The 14388-nt window shown below is 41.4% G+C and overlaps 1 protein-coding gene and 1 long non-coding RNA gene across 5 annotated transcripts in view; both read left to right on the forward strand.

The window, feature by feature from the left end:
• Positions 1 to 5318, forward strand: part of LOC122519183 — a 98526-nt gene extending 93208 nt beyond the window's left edge. For all 3 annotated transcript variants that reach the window (XR_006304269.1, XR_006304268.1, XR_006304267.1), the window contains one exon: positions 5217 to 5318. This is a non-coding gene — a long non-coding RNA (uncharacterized LOC122519183). The remainder of the gene's footprint in view (positions 1 to 5216) is intronic.
• A 406-nt stretch (positions 5319 to 5724) lies between these two features.
• Positions 5725 to 14388, forward strand: part of LOC122519176 (zinc finger protein 608-like) — a 48920-nt gene continuing 40256 nt past the window's right edge. Inside the window, exon 1 of one of the 2 annotated variants that reach the window (XM_043638484.1) lies at positions 5725 to 8357. In XM_043638484.1, coding sequence (XP_043494419.1) covers positions 6012 to 8357 — 2346 coding nt within the window. In that variant the 5' untranslated portion in view covers positions 5725 to 6011. The remainder of the gene's footprint in view (positions 8358 to 14388) is intronic. The other variant, XM_043638485.1, reaches the window with a different exon arrangement.

The raw sequence follows: 14388 nt of genomic DNA on the forward strand, positions 1-14388 counted from the left end.
TGAATAATTGAACGATCATGGAAAGCGGAATGGCGAAAGCCTGTTTCCTTTCTAGACGAGTGCTCCGCGATTGTTACCGCCTTCTCTCCGTTGTCTACGCCATCCTCGATCGTTGCAGCTGCAGCAGAGTGCAGTGCAGCAGGAGGTTTTCTTCCGTCGTCGATTTATACCTTCTTTCTTTCTTTCTTCCTTTTTATCGCGACTCTCGATGAGAATCACTGTTAACGCAAACTTTCCTTTTCCTTCGCAAATCTTCGATCGATTATTTTATTTCCGCGTAACTTCCTACGTCCTCCTATACACGGACGTGTTGGCGCGTGTGTGTAACCCTCTTTTTCCGATCACGAAGGGGGGGGAGTGGTTAAATCTCTCAACTCGCGTAATTATATAATTCTCGTTATGTATTTGCAAACTAGCGACAGATTTATGTCTTATATGTATATTATAATGTAGTAGGTGGTGGTTGCACAATGCCAACGGTTATATCCCTCCGACGCGGAAGTATTCTATAAGGGTCGAAAAGTTGGCTCGAAGTAGGCGCACTCGAAATCCAAGAACCCTCCAGAACAATGGGAATTATCGAGCGTAGAACGGCAAAACGACGACGACGGAAAGTCTGCGAAAAAGAACAAGAAAGTTCCTCCTCTCATTCATTTTTTTACAACGTGCTCCAAATATTAGGATGCTTTATTTTATTCTCATTTCAATTTTAAATTTGTCTGTCCAAGAAAAATACTTCACAAGTCTGATAAAGTATACGGCTCGTTTTTTTTTTTTTTTTCTTTTTCAAGTATTAATAATTATCTTGTAATATCGTCGAAGAAAAATGTTAGTCGTTTAATATTTTATGATTATATGTTATCAATTTCATTCAAATTGATGTTTAACAATTTTTCAAACAAATCCATTAAGAAAAATTCTTGATGAGTACAATTTTACGAATAAAATTAACTTGATTCATTCTATTACCGAGATATAACTGTAAAGATAACATTTATTGTTATTATACTTTCTCTTTTACAAAAATTATACGTTTAGTTAATGAAAACTCTAAACAAATTCACTGAAATGGATTTTTTTAATGGATAAATTCTCTCATACACATATATATTATTCTGATATCTCGTGAGTATCTTATAAGATCTTTTTGAGAAAGCTGTCGAGATGGAACTTATGTACGAGCTCCTGTTTACAACGACGATGACACGAAAGAACGAACCGTCCAGATGAAAGGGGGTCAAAGAGTAGAGAGAAAGGAAGGAAGAGAGAGAGAGAGAAAAGAGAACAGCATCTGCCGCATTGTCAGACTTTCGGAATCGTCATCATTCGAGTTGGCTGTCTGTAGTTTTATACAGGCGGTTATAAAATCCAGTACTCTTTCAACTACCACACTAAAAAGTTTGAAACTTTAAATCTAGTCAAACATTTCGATGATCGTTGAATAAACTTTTTTTCTTTTTATTGGGGTATATATACCTTTATATATTTTGAAAAGATAAATTCTCTCTTTTCGTTTTTTTTTTTCTTTTTTTTGTTCTTTGTAACAAGTCCATTATAAGATAAAAAGATTTTTGTTTTGAAGCACCCTATATATGCGCTATAGGCATCGGACTGCTCAGCTTGAGGGCATATGGTAAACGAGGCCGGTTTTTATTATAGATATTGAAAGAGAAATGGATGGAGCCCACGGAGAGACAGAAACGAAGTAAAAGACATCAAATCGATAGGACAAAAAGAGGGAGGAAAAAAGAAAAGAAAAGAAAATATAAACAAAAAAAATTAAAAATCAATCACGGGATAATCAACGACAATGGGGGTTGGCAAACGTTTTTATCGCGTGCATAATAAGATCGAATAAATGTGTCCCGTATCTTCTTTTTGTTTTTCTTTTCTTTCCTTTTTCTTTTTTTCTTTTTTTTTTTTATTCTCCCTTGATTTACTCTTTACTTTTGATTTTTGATAATGCAGCTTTTTTCTTTTTCCTTTTCCTTTTGTTTTTCTCGGGAAAAAAATTTCACGCTGATATCTGCGATAAAGTTTTATAACGCACGTTTAAGATCTTAATCTCTGGGCATTTAATTGAAGTAGTTAAGAGATCTTTCCCTTCCTCCTCGAAGGAAGTTACAGTAGCGTCGTTAGCATAAACGATTGCCTCTTCCTGCTTTCTACCTTGCATGTGTAATACTAACCGAGTCATTAAAACTGACAGACAAAAGAAAGGAGAGGAATGCATCATGCCTACGGAACGTCGTGCATATATTAATCTTTTTACTATTTGTACAATTTCTTCTGCAATTTCTTCATCGTTTAGATCGAATACCTTTTATTTATATTTATTTTTTGCATATATTATTTATCGGGATTTAAAATTCTTCGGTAATATCCAATGATTTGTGCGAAAGAATTTAAATATTATAAACTTGCGATAATCGTTTCTTTTGTCAATTGTTTAATAATTTGAAAACGTTTACAGTGCAATCGGCTGCCGGTAAGTAATGTATTAACATTGCTAATGTAAAGAATAATCAAACATTCATGTATATGTTACTCTTAACTTACAAAATTAAAGATTATAATATAGATAAGATATTAATTGATATAATTTATTATTTAAAAACAAGTTTCTCAAATTGGTCGACCATCTAAATTCGCAAAACCAACACGGCTTATCGGGAAACATTTCCCAAATTTTCTGCCGGCTACTCCATCAAAACCAAATCCTCTCCGAAGATGTGTCGTTTGCACAAAAAATGGAAAACGCAAGGAAACAAGGTTTTGGTGTACGACCTGTGAAGTCGCACTTTGCGTTGTACCGTGCTTTGAAACATATCACACATAGATAGCTTGAAATTTTGCAAACTATTTTCATATTTTTCTTGTTTAGTCTTGCTATCTTCAATTTTTCTTGTTTCTGTATTTTATTATTTTTTGACAATTTTCAAGCTTTTAGTAAGAATAACGTATTGAGAAATGAATTGTTGGTTTTCTTGACGAATAAAAGTGTAACCCGTCCTCGTTTTTCGTAAAATGTATAATAGTACCATTTGCCCTGCGTTCGACGTGTATACACGTCGTTGCTTGTTTTTAATTCGCACCCTGTGGTGATCTTTTGAAACTAAATTCCACCGTTAATTGGTTAATGGTGTAAAATATGATTTAGAAGAAACTGTGAATTTATAAGAAATCAATTGCTAGCATATCTCATTTCTCTATTTACTTGAGTATATTTATTATTATCACGTGTTCATATTAAAACAATAAGTAAAACACATTGACTCGATTAAGATGACTAATAAAATACGCAAACTTGTAATTTAAACGATGCGCATCATAACAGAAACGCGATATATCAGTTGACCATGATTTTCTATTTGCTCTATTTCTCTCCGTTGGTCGTGAAAAATAAATTTGATACAACGCGAGCGTGATTTAACGTCTTTTCCTGGGGAACGCCAGGAGATCTCGTCAAACATCGAAGTAGATCGAGTTACGTTTATACTTTTTCACTTTGTTAGAGAGTTACGGGATCCGTGAGTCATACGATCGAACCACCAACCGTATCCTAACTGATACGAGAGTGTAATCGGAGAACTTGTGAAATCCCCATTAGGTTTCATACCAAATAGATTTAGATTTGTTTTTTTCCTTGAATATTTGATACAACGATAAGAAAATCATCGTTAGAGAAAAACATTAATTTATTAACAATACCATTATCAAAATAATAATCTATCGAGATAGGTTGAATTCATTATTATTATCTTGATTGAAAATTTATGGATATAGTAGAAAAATATAGGTTAATTGTAGACAATTGCGTGGAATGATCTAACAATCGAAGTATGATTATACGGGGTGTCCTTATCGTTGTTCGGACATTAACAGAGAATCCATGCATGAACGTTGTAGCAATCGAACGGGAGTAAACTCTATCTGAATGGTTGGCAATAGACTTCATTGATGTCATTACGATCGGGGTTTACCAGAAGCGAGTGGTGTGGAACAGGAGCAAATAGTTTGGGTTTACCAATTGTTCTCTCAGGCATGTCGTCGATCTCCATTCATGGAATCGTTCTAGCGATAGCGAAGGACAACCTGCTGGATTGCACCCTCGATGACCTTTTCACCAATCGAGCGAACGATTGTCGTGCTAATTCCATTGACAATCTCGAGCCAATTGCAAATTTTCGTCTAGAGTTTCGAGACAATCTAGAAAAGAAGAAACAACGAATCAGTAAATTCGATCAATTATTTGACATGTTGGGATCGATTTTACCGAATAGGAGAGCACCCCTTTGGGTGAATTCGAAGCTAGTTCGGAAACAATAGGAGGTTGGTTACTCGAGTTTGTTCCAAAGGAAGAGAACATCTTCTTGCTAGTTAAATAAAGCAGCGTTTAACGGTAAAGCATCGACCGGTTAATGTCCACATAAATTAACACAGAATGAGAGAGAGAGAGAGAGAAAGCAGACAGGCAGACTGTTGGACAGCTGATCGATGGTCGGTAGTTAGCGTGTGTATAACTGCGGGAACGGTAGGGAGGTGGAAGTTGAAATCGTGGTCAAGGGGCTAGCAGGAAAGGAAGAGAGGATGCCGATAGAGATGGCTTTGGTAGTAGCGATGATGGTGGTGGGGGGTTGGTCTTTCTCGCGCGGCCAGCCGTCTCCGATGCCGAACGAACGAACGAACGAACCAACCATCCAACCAACCAACCAACCAACCAACCAACGAACGTACGTACGTTTGGACGATGGCCAAAATGCCGCCGGTAAAATTAATCGTTCCCTGACACGAATTCCTCTCTAAGTGGAAATACCAATTTGTAGACTAGAAAGAGAGGAAAATAAAGGGAAATGAGAGATCTTCGAGGGGTGGTTGGTGGTTACTTTCTAAACACGTAGTTGTTATATCGAATCCTCGAACTAACAAGCTGCTTTACTGTGCGTGAACATACACACTCGTACTGTTAAACGATGTGTGCTCGCTGATTATTGGCCATCACCCAAAATCCATCCAAGATTTTACCTCTAAGGCAGCAGCTTTGTTTGTTATCGCTGATAAAACTACAAAAGATGTCTTTCGAAATAATACGAGGTTTGCTGACGAAGCATTGAACGTTATGAACATAATGCCTAACGCTTTCTCGATAACTTTTGCTTTTACCAAAACCAAGTTCCAAGTTTTATAACGAAGATCGTTTATTTTTTTCGTTACAGATCCAACGCACTACGAAACTTAGTTTAACTTGGCATGAAAGAAAGATCGTTAAGACGTCGCGTGACCGGACTAGAAAAATGAATCGGCTGTGAATCCAGGAAGGAAGGAAGGAAGGAAGGAAGAAAGAAATAAAGGCCGGAACCCCAAGCGATCTTGGCGAGTTTCCCAGAGATCTTCGGAGTCACCGGATAACATCGCAGAGAGTAGGAATTCGAAATAAGATTGGTCGTGTTTGTGTCGGTGATGTGTCGTGATCGGTAGTGACCCTGTGTTCGTGGCCCCGAGGGGGCGCAATCTTCAGTGCTTTATGTGTCGATGGTGCAAAGGAGTCTATTCGTTGGATCTAAAAAGGTTTGGGAATATCCAGGATATATGTAGTATATAAATTCAAATAAATATCAACGGAATCACAAGAGGGAGAGTAAGAAGAGAAGGAGGTGCATAAAAAGGTGTTTTTGCGCGCGCGCGCGCGCAATTTAAAGTAAAGAAAAAAGTTGTTATTGTGTAGAGAGAAGGGAAGAGATAGAAATATTAAAAAAAAAAAAAGAAATAAAGTATAAAATAAAGAGAGTAAGAGAGAAGTGCGCGCGCGGGTTGTTTTATTTGGATATCGAGAACACCAAAGGAGTAGCCGCGGGGTAAGTGATGTGTTCGATGGACGAGGCGCGTCTCGCGGGCGGTGGTCGGGGTAAAACGAACGCGTGTCGCTCGCGCTGCCATTATTCGGGATCCGTGAGAAAAGGTGGGCAGTTGGTGATCAGGCTGGCGGGTGCCGGGGAAACGTTTCCAGGGGCATGGCGACCACGCCACTAGGCGGTCGCCTCCCTAACATTAACCGCAAAGGACCATCCCCGTGTATTATCGGTGGTGGTGGTGCTATTAGTAACGGCAGCATCGTCAACAACAACAACAACAACACCAACCACAGCGACAACGGTGGTAACATAAACGGCAGTCTTAGCAGCAGCAGCAGCAGCAGCAGCAACAGCGGTGGTAGTAGTAGTAGTAGTAGTAGCAGCGGGGGCGGCAACAACAACAACAACAACAACTGCATAGGAAGTAATAATAATAATAACAACAACGGTGGTAGTCAGAGAAGGCAAGAACGTAACACAGTTGGGAGGGATCATCATCGACATCACCACCATCATCATCACCATCATCACCATCATCATCATCATCATCATCAAGGTCGAGACAAGTCAGGAGCTGCAGTAGCTGCAGCAGCAGCGGCAGCAGGGTCATCCTCTATCTCCTCTATCTCTTGTTCATCCGGTTCGTCCAACTCCTCTTCTTCTACCTCCTCAGCTTCCATCTCCTCTTCCTCCCCCCCGTCCTCGTTGTCATCTAGCAGTGCGTGCCAGCAGCGCGAGGCTAAAACAAGCACGGTGGCTGCTAACGCCGATGAACTGGATTCGGCCGAGACTAATGCGACCAACAATTTTGAATACGCCGACAACGAATGGGACATTGGCATAGGAGATCTTTTAAGCGATCTTGATGCGGACATTGAGAAGACGAGGGACGAGAAACTGAGCTTCTCGGAGACAGGCATGGCTTCTACGCCTGCCTCGGCAGCATCGGCAACAAATAATAATCCGAATCATCATCATCTCCAAAACTCGGCTTCGTCAGCTTTGAATTCGTCTAACTCGTCCAGCTCTGTATCCGGTTCTGTCGTATCGTCCAGTGTTGTAGTATCGAACGCGATTAATCAGTCTTCTTCGTTATCGTCCAATTCGAATTCGTCTAACTCGTCTAGCGTGTCATCGTCCTCGTCGAGCTCCTCAGGCTCGTCCTCGTCATCGTCGTCCTCCTCCTCCTCTTCGAACTCTTCCTCGTCTGGTGGTGCCGGTGGTGGTTGCGTCGTCGTCGTCGGTAATTCGGGAAACGGCCGAGCCCAAAGCCCCTGTAGCTTAGGCGCAGGTGGCAACGGACCTACGGCGAACGGACCGATTGTCATCGGCGGTAACAACGGTACTACTAATAACAATCAGACGAGCAACGGTTCAACATCTTCGCAGGTGCAGCAGCAGCTAGTTACGGGAGGAAAGCAAGGGTCCGCCGCGACTGTAGTGGGCGCAGTAAACGCCGTGATACACGGTAGCGCCGGAAATCCCGGCAAGATGGCCGTTGAACATTCGGCGACCGTCGACAAGGGCCTCAAAATGAAGATCAAGCGTACGAAGCCCGGCACGAAGAGCAGCGAGGCCAAACACGAGATCGTCAAGTCGAACGAGATCAACGGGACCGCCTCATCGCAGGACAACGGCAACAACGGATCCTCTCAGTCGTCGAGTTCTTCTTCAGGGTCCTCGGCGGCGGCGGTGGCGGCGGCGGCGGCAGCGGCAGCGGCAGCAGCAGCGGCGAGTTCTGGCGGCGGTGGTGGGGGTTCTTCTTCGGTTTCCGTCGGACAAAACACTCAGAATTCGGAGTGCGGAAGCGGTGCGGGTGGTGGTAGTGGTGGTGGTGGTGCCGGTGGTGGAAGTGGTGCTGGTAGTGGTGGTAGTGGTGGTAGTGGTGCCGGGGGTGCCGGGGCCGGTGGTAACAGTACCACGGCCGGGCAGACCGGTGCTACCGGACAATCGTCTTCCTCGAACAAATCTAAACCAAGCCACTCGCCGGGCTCGGCGACCGGCACGGGAAACGCGCAATCCTCGACGGCGGGTTCCAAGCGCGGCTCGAGCGGACACCGTCGCGAGAAGGCTCGCGAGAAGCACGAGAAGCAACAACCTCAGAACAATCATACGCCGCAACAGTCGAAACCGGAGATGAACGGAACGGCCAGACCGCCGGCACCCCAGAGTCAGAACTCGGCGGGACAAGCAACCCAGTCGCAAGGACCGACGCCGGCAGCGACGGCGCCCCAACAGACTCAGGGACCGCCGCCCAGCTCGAGAACGGGATTTTCCGTCTCGCAGGGGGGCGGGGCCGGGCCCCCGGCGACTAGCGCCGCGGCGCCCTGTCCTCCCCCGAGCCCGGCCAGCGCCACCGCGGCGGGGGCCCCGGCTAAGCCGGAACAAACTAAGGTGGCCTCCGTTCCGGGACCACCCCTAACCACGCCGGCCGAGGAGGCCATCGACACCGCTGCTAGTCCGCCTCCGGCCAAAAAGATGAAGACCTCCAATTCCGAACCAAAGGTAAAACACCCGTCCTGGGAGTCCACCAACCAAACAGTCTACTTCCTTAATATACGTTGTATTTCTCGATTAGCCCGTCTTTCAGACGTTTCATCGACTCTGCGACCGAAACATCGACCATTTTAATTAGTCTCTATGGGAAACGCGAATGATCTAATGAATTAGCCGCTCGCGAGGCTTTTCATTTACCTCTCGCGAGTTTTACCGCTGCCGCTACTACCGTTGCTGCTGCTGCTGCAACTACTTCTACTACTACTACTACTACTACTACTACTACTACTACTCAACAACTGCTACTGCTACTATTATTACTACTACTACTACTACTACTATTACTATTACTACTATTACTATTGCTACTACTGCTGCTGATACTGTTACTACTACTCTAATTGCTACTACCGACTACCGTTTACCGTTCGACGATAGTCACTTTGTTCCTCGAAATAATTCGATTAGAAATACTCCTCGGTTAGGATTTTCTCACGCATTGATTTAAAAAGTTGCAAACTTTTTGTTACCTTCTTTTTTTTTTCATTTCAATTTGATTCGTACAAGAGACCAAGATCGAGAACTCTCTTTCTCTCTTCTTCCTCTCTTCTTGCTCTGTTTCTCTTTTCAGCGAGCTCTCGTATATCCTGCTGCTACATATCGTTCCTTGATCCCGTCCATCAAAAGCCGTGCATTATTTCCCCTCGAAAAGGTCTCTAACGTTATCCGATTTTACGCTCGGCCGCACGCGTCGAGTCGGTTGAGCTTCGACACTAGGCCAACACGAATTTTTCACTCGAAACTCTCTCTCTCTCTCTTTCTCCCTCTTTATCTCGAGTTAGATTGGAATGTGTGTGTGTGCGCGTGTGTGTGCGCGCGCGCGCGTGTTGTGTGAGAGAACAAAATAGAGTTATCCTTTCCAAGCGTAGAACTCTAGGGCCTTGAAGATTCAGAAATCGCAGTAAGAATTATTTCCAAGAAATAAAAAGGAAGAGAATATTTTCTTTCTTCGATTATTTTTTTCTTTTTTCTTTTTTTTCTTTTTTTCTTCCTCTTGTTCCGATGAAGAATCGACGAAGGTTTCACAGCACACAACAGTCGCCTTGGCACACATCGACTCGCGTTCTCTCTCCGCGTTTCTCACTCGTATACACACACACGCGCGCGCACGCGCGTGCTTATATGGTATAAGCACGTAATCCTGTCCTCTTTCATATTTAAACAAGTCGGTATAATTATTTCGTGAATTGATTGATTCGACAAACAACATATATTTGACGTAGAAATTAATGAAAGTAATCTAACGTCGAGGTTGAAGCAGCTACCAATCGAATCGTTATTTTAAATCGTAAAAACCGTGAAGGAAGTTGACTCGAGGTATCTTCGTTTTTCTCATCGAAGTAAATAGAAGTTAATTTCCTTTTTCGTAAATGTTATCTGCATACTCGTCGATGAGAAAAACTCGATCGCGTATCTTGCCGTAGGATCTTCGATCCTTAAAACTCGCGTGAAAATGGAAGAAAACCAAATAAGATCTAAAAAGTGAGAGAAAGAAATGAAAATGATTGACGTAGAGAGAGATCAATCGTCGATCGGATGATCGATCAATACGCGTAAGAATAAACGTCGATCTGGAATCATCGTATACGGTTAGGGGTTGTAAGAGTCACGGGGTGGGGGTAAAATAAATTGCGCGTGGTCGCACTTCTCAGTCAATTACCAGACGAGTTCTACGCTCATTAGCATTAGCCTTCCAGCGCACGTGCGTTAAGCACAACCCATAGTCCTGGATTCCAGCTGTCGAGTTCCTTTTAAAGAAAGACAAAATGAGACAAACGAATAGACAGACGAACTGAAAACGAGTCTAAAGCAGTATTCTTCGAGTTAAACCGAACCTAATTGGATCAGACCATCTACGAATCGCGTTTCTGCTAAATACTTTTTTTTTTTTTAACCCTCTATCTAACTCTGGCGAATGAAAGCATCCGATGAGACAAATCATTTCCGTTCCCGTTATTTGCGTAATGCTTATGATTTTTTAAACGATGAAACTTTAGAGAGATCAATTTGCAAATGAATTTGATCAAAAATCGTTATAGGGATTCTCCCTAATTAAAAAAGTTAATCCATACGTTGTTGTTTTTCAAAGTCATCAATTAGCGCAAATGCGATTTAAATATCCGTTCGTTTAAAACAAAACAAAAAAGGGGGAGAGGGGAAAAGAAGAATTCTGTTTAACACTTTAACGACCGCTCACACAACATGTGTGTGATGTTACCGCCGAAGGTTTTTGGCCAGTACCACACTCTTTATGTGATAATTTATAAATGTAAACAATTGTGGATACTGCTATTGGCTTCATATTTCATTGTCACGTCTTTGATTATAGGTAATTATTGCCTATTTTTTTTCTTTTTTTTTTTTCGGCCCCTGACGACGTTTGACTGCGTAGACGTGCGGTCGTTAAAGTGTTAATCGAGCATTCGAAATAAAACTCTTCGAATTCCGAATTTCAGGTCATCAACGTTTTTGTGATTCCATAGAGAACGAAATGTGAAAAGAGAAAATGTAATCTGATTCTCTCTCTCTCTCTTTCTTTTTGTTCTTTTTTCCCTTCATTACGTAGCCGTAAAAGGTGATTCGCGGTTTCCGATCACCGAGTTTACGTCGGACAAAGATACATATTGTATATTTAGGTAAAAAATAGGAAGATCATCTTGCAGGAAAGGCCAGGGATTCGGTCGAGTCGCTCGACGCGTCGTTTAGTAAATATTTTTGATCGCACCCCAGACTGCGAATTGACGTTTATCGACGTTCGCTAACGGGGGTGGAACGAGGGTGAAACCAGACTCGGTAACGCGGAGGGTGGATCTATCGCAGCACCCTGCGACGTGCAACCTACCAAAGCCGACTCTCTCTCTCTCTCTCTCTCTCTGTCTCTCTCTCTCTCCCCTTTTCCCTCAGCTTCGGGGGAAATAATCCAGCCCCGGTTGTACACAGTTTCATCACACGAATATACGTGAGTCTATATAATAGATACACGTACGTTCCACCCACGTACCGTCTCGATTTTCGTCGATAGCATCGCGTTTATTTACATTCTGCAACGCTTCCATTATTTCATCCTCCTCTCTTTTTCTCTCTTTTTTATTTTTTTTATTTTTTTTCTCTCTCTTCTTCGTCTTCCATAGGTTCGTTATTTTTTGTTGAATTATTTCAACACTCGTTCCGCTCTCTCCCTTCATTTATATATTTCTTTTTTTTTTTTTTCGTATTCTCCTCTGGTTCACATTTTTGATAATTTCATAATAAACGTTCGCAACGTAGAACGGTATTTTTGTATAACCATTTGACATTCCGTGCTTATAACATTAGGGTGGCACATCCATCCATAAAAGCAAGACTCGATAAATTGCAGTTTTTAAGTTTCTAACATTTTTGTCGTGTAAATTTAATCTTTCATTTTTCAGTTGCAACCAACATTGCTGCCGTCGCTTTCGTCGAATGAAAATAAAAAACGGAATTTTTATTGCGTCGCTAGGAAAAGAGGGGTAAAAATAATAATAATAATAATAATAATAAGAAGAAGAAAATACATCGTTTTAGTTTTGTTGTTACTTTGGGTTAAGTTAAATTAAAGGAGAGAAAGAAAGGAAGGATTTATTTAGTTGCTCCTTGGAATATCGTTCTCGTTATACTTGGAAGAGCAGGAAGGAAAAGTCTCCCCCCCCCTCCTGGTAGTTTCTCGTCCTCGCGACAAACGACTACCTCCTAAAATTACTTTCCGCTTGCACAACTTTCTTCCTTCCTTCCTTCCTTCCTTTCTTCCTTCCTTCCTACACCTTTCTCAACGGGAAATGACTGTGTATGTCGTCTAAGATCTCGAACGAATTACTAGGAAATTACAGATTTGCCTAGGCACCAACGAATCGTGTAAAGTAATCAAGTACTTACATAAATACACCAGCAATACACGCGGGTTCATTATCTCCTCTTACAATTAATTATCCGCATATCTCGGGGAATTATTCGAATATATTTGAGAGGCGAATGAAAACGACGAGAGGAAGAAAGGTTCATTCTCGAGAATCATGTTTAATACGGGGGTAGTGAAAGATATATAAGAATCAAGAATTCAAGATAAGCAAAGAAAAATGCTCTTGTATTCTTCGAGTCTTTCTCTTTTTAGTATTCTATCCAGCTTTTTACAGAATTGGACTCTGGTAGGTTTGATTGGTCCAGTCGAGGGTGGATAGGTGAATAAAGGAAAGAGAGAAGATAAAGAAAAAGAAGAAGAAGAAGATATAATAGTGTCGTTTACGTTAGTGTGCGTGAAGGATTACGCGGGGGTGGAGGAGCAGGAGGAGGATGGTCTCGCGTTTTCAACAATGCGGTTTTGCTTTGAGTAAAATTGGGATGTCGAGAAGAGAGGAAGCGAGGGTGGATGGGTGGTGGCTTCAGCAGCAGCACCACCACCACCACCACCACGGTGGCGACGCCGTGCCGTTTCCAACTATGTTGGAGGGGTGGTGGGTGCTGACACCGCGGCGCGAGGCAAAGAGGGTGAAATCAATACTCTGCGGTCTCCGCCCTCAGAAGTACACGGATGGATACGCGAACAAACACGAGCATCGCCGACTCCGTCGTCGTAGTTGCCGTAGTAGTCGTAGTAGTAGTCGTAGTAGTCAACGGTGACGACGCCGTTTGTCCTCCCTTTCGTCCTCCCTTGTCAAGTCCCTTTTCCAAGTCCCTTTCCAGATATCTCCGTAACGCCTTGCGCTCTCTCTTTCTCTATACTTTTTCTTTTAGATTCTTTACTCTTCCACTTCGTTCTTTTCTTTTCTTCTTTTCCTTTTTCTTTATCTTTTTCTTTTTTTCCTCACTTTTATATTCTTATAAAAAACGAATTCAGTGATGAGAAAAAGCCGAGAATTTTTGTCGTTGATACAATATATAACTTCGATCCTGGCTCGTAGTATTATTCAATAGAAAAAAATTCGTATTGTTTATTCCGAGGTATAGATTGAGAATAAAGTTAGAGTTGTTTTATCATCTACCCCTTGACGAAAAAAGTAAAAGTAAATTAGATTTGAAGACGCAAAAAAAATACTATTTAAATCGAAAAGTTTTATGTTAGCTTTAAAACGAAATGTAATATTTGTTTTATTAAAATTACAAATTAGTAATTATAAGAAAAAGAAGATAAAAATAAGTAAAGGAAATGTTGCATTAGTTCGAGTGGAAATTAGATCTCGTTCGTTTTTTTTTTTTTTTTCTCTTTGTATTTTCACTGACTTATCCAACAACAACTCGAAGAGAGCCCGACCTCCTCCGGCCCTTTTTCTTCTTCTCCGTTCACCGCTTACTTTCAGAGCCCTTTTCACGCGTCGTTGATTATACGGCGCGTTCTTCGTTGAAACGCACACGGAGTGGAGAAACCGACACAAGAGAGAATTGCGAGTAGGATTGTAAGAGGAAACTAACGTAGAAACATTTCGCAGAGATCATAATGGCCGACGTTCATCATGACGGATATTTCCTTGGAAGGACGAAAGAGAACAAGAAAATATAATATATGCCCCTTTCGAAGATTTAATCTTTTATTTGGTAGACTTCTCATCTCGTTCATCGTTTGCATCGATCCAATAACACAACGGTTATATTGTTTTCTTTTATATTATATTTTATACTGTACTACGTGTTCCAATTTCCATATGAATTTCATTCCTTTTTACAATATTTTTCTTTTCTTTATTTTTTCGACATTAGATCTTTTCATTCTTGTCGTCAATCGTAACGGTAAAAGAAAATTAATCTTTATGTGATTTTATTTAATATTACAATTATTTATATTTTATAAGATAAATTTATCCCACTTTTCATGATTAATCGCATAATAATTTCATCAGTATATCGTTACAAATCCGAGATTATAAATATAATTTTGTTTGCATCTCTTGAAAAGACGAAGGGTAAAAATCTCATTTCTTATTAGATACTAGCAGAGAATTATTGTATATTGCATAATAATTACCTATGC

The sequence above is a fragment of the Polistes fuscatus genome, unplaced genomic scaffold (assembly GCF_010416935.1).
Source record: "Polistes fuscatus isolate 324 unplaced genomic scaffold, CU_Pfus_HIC Scaffold3, whole genome shotgun sequence".
Classification (NCBI taxonomy): domain Eukaryota; kingdom Metazoa; phylum Arthropoda; class Insecta; order Hymenoptera; family Vespidae; genus Polistes; species Polistes fuscatus.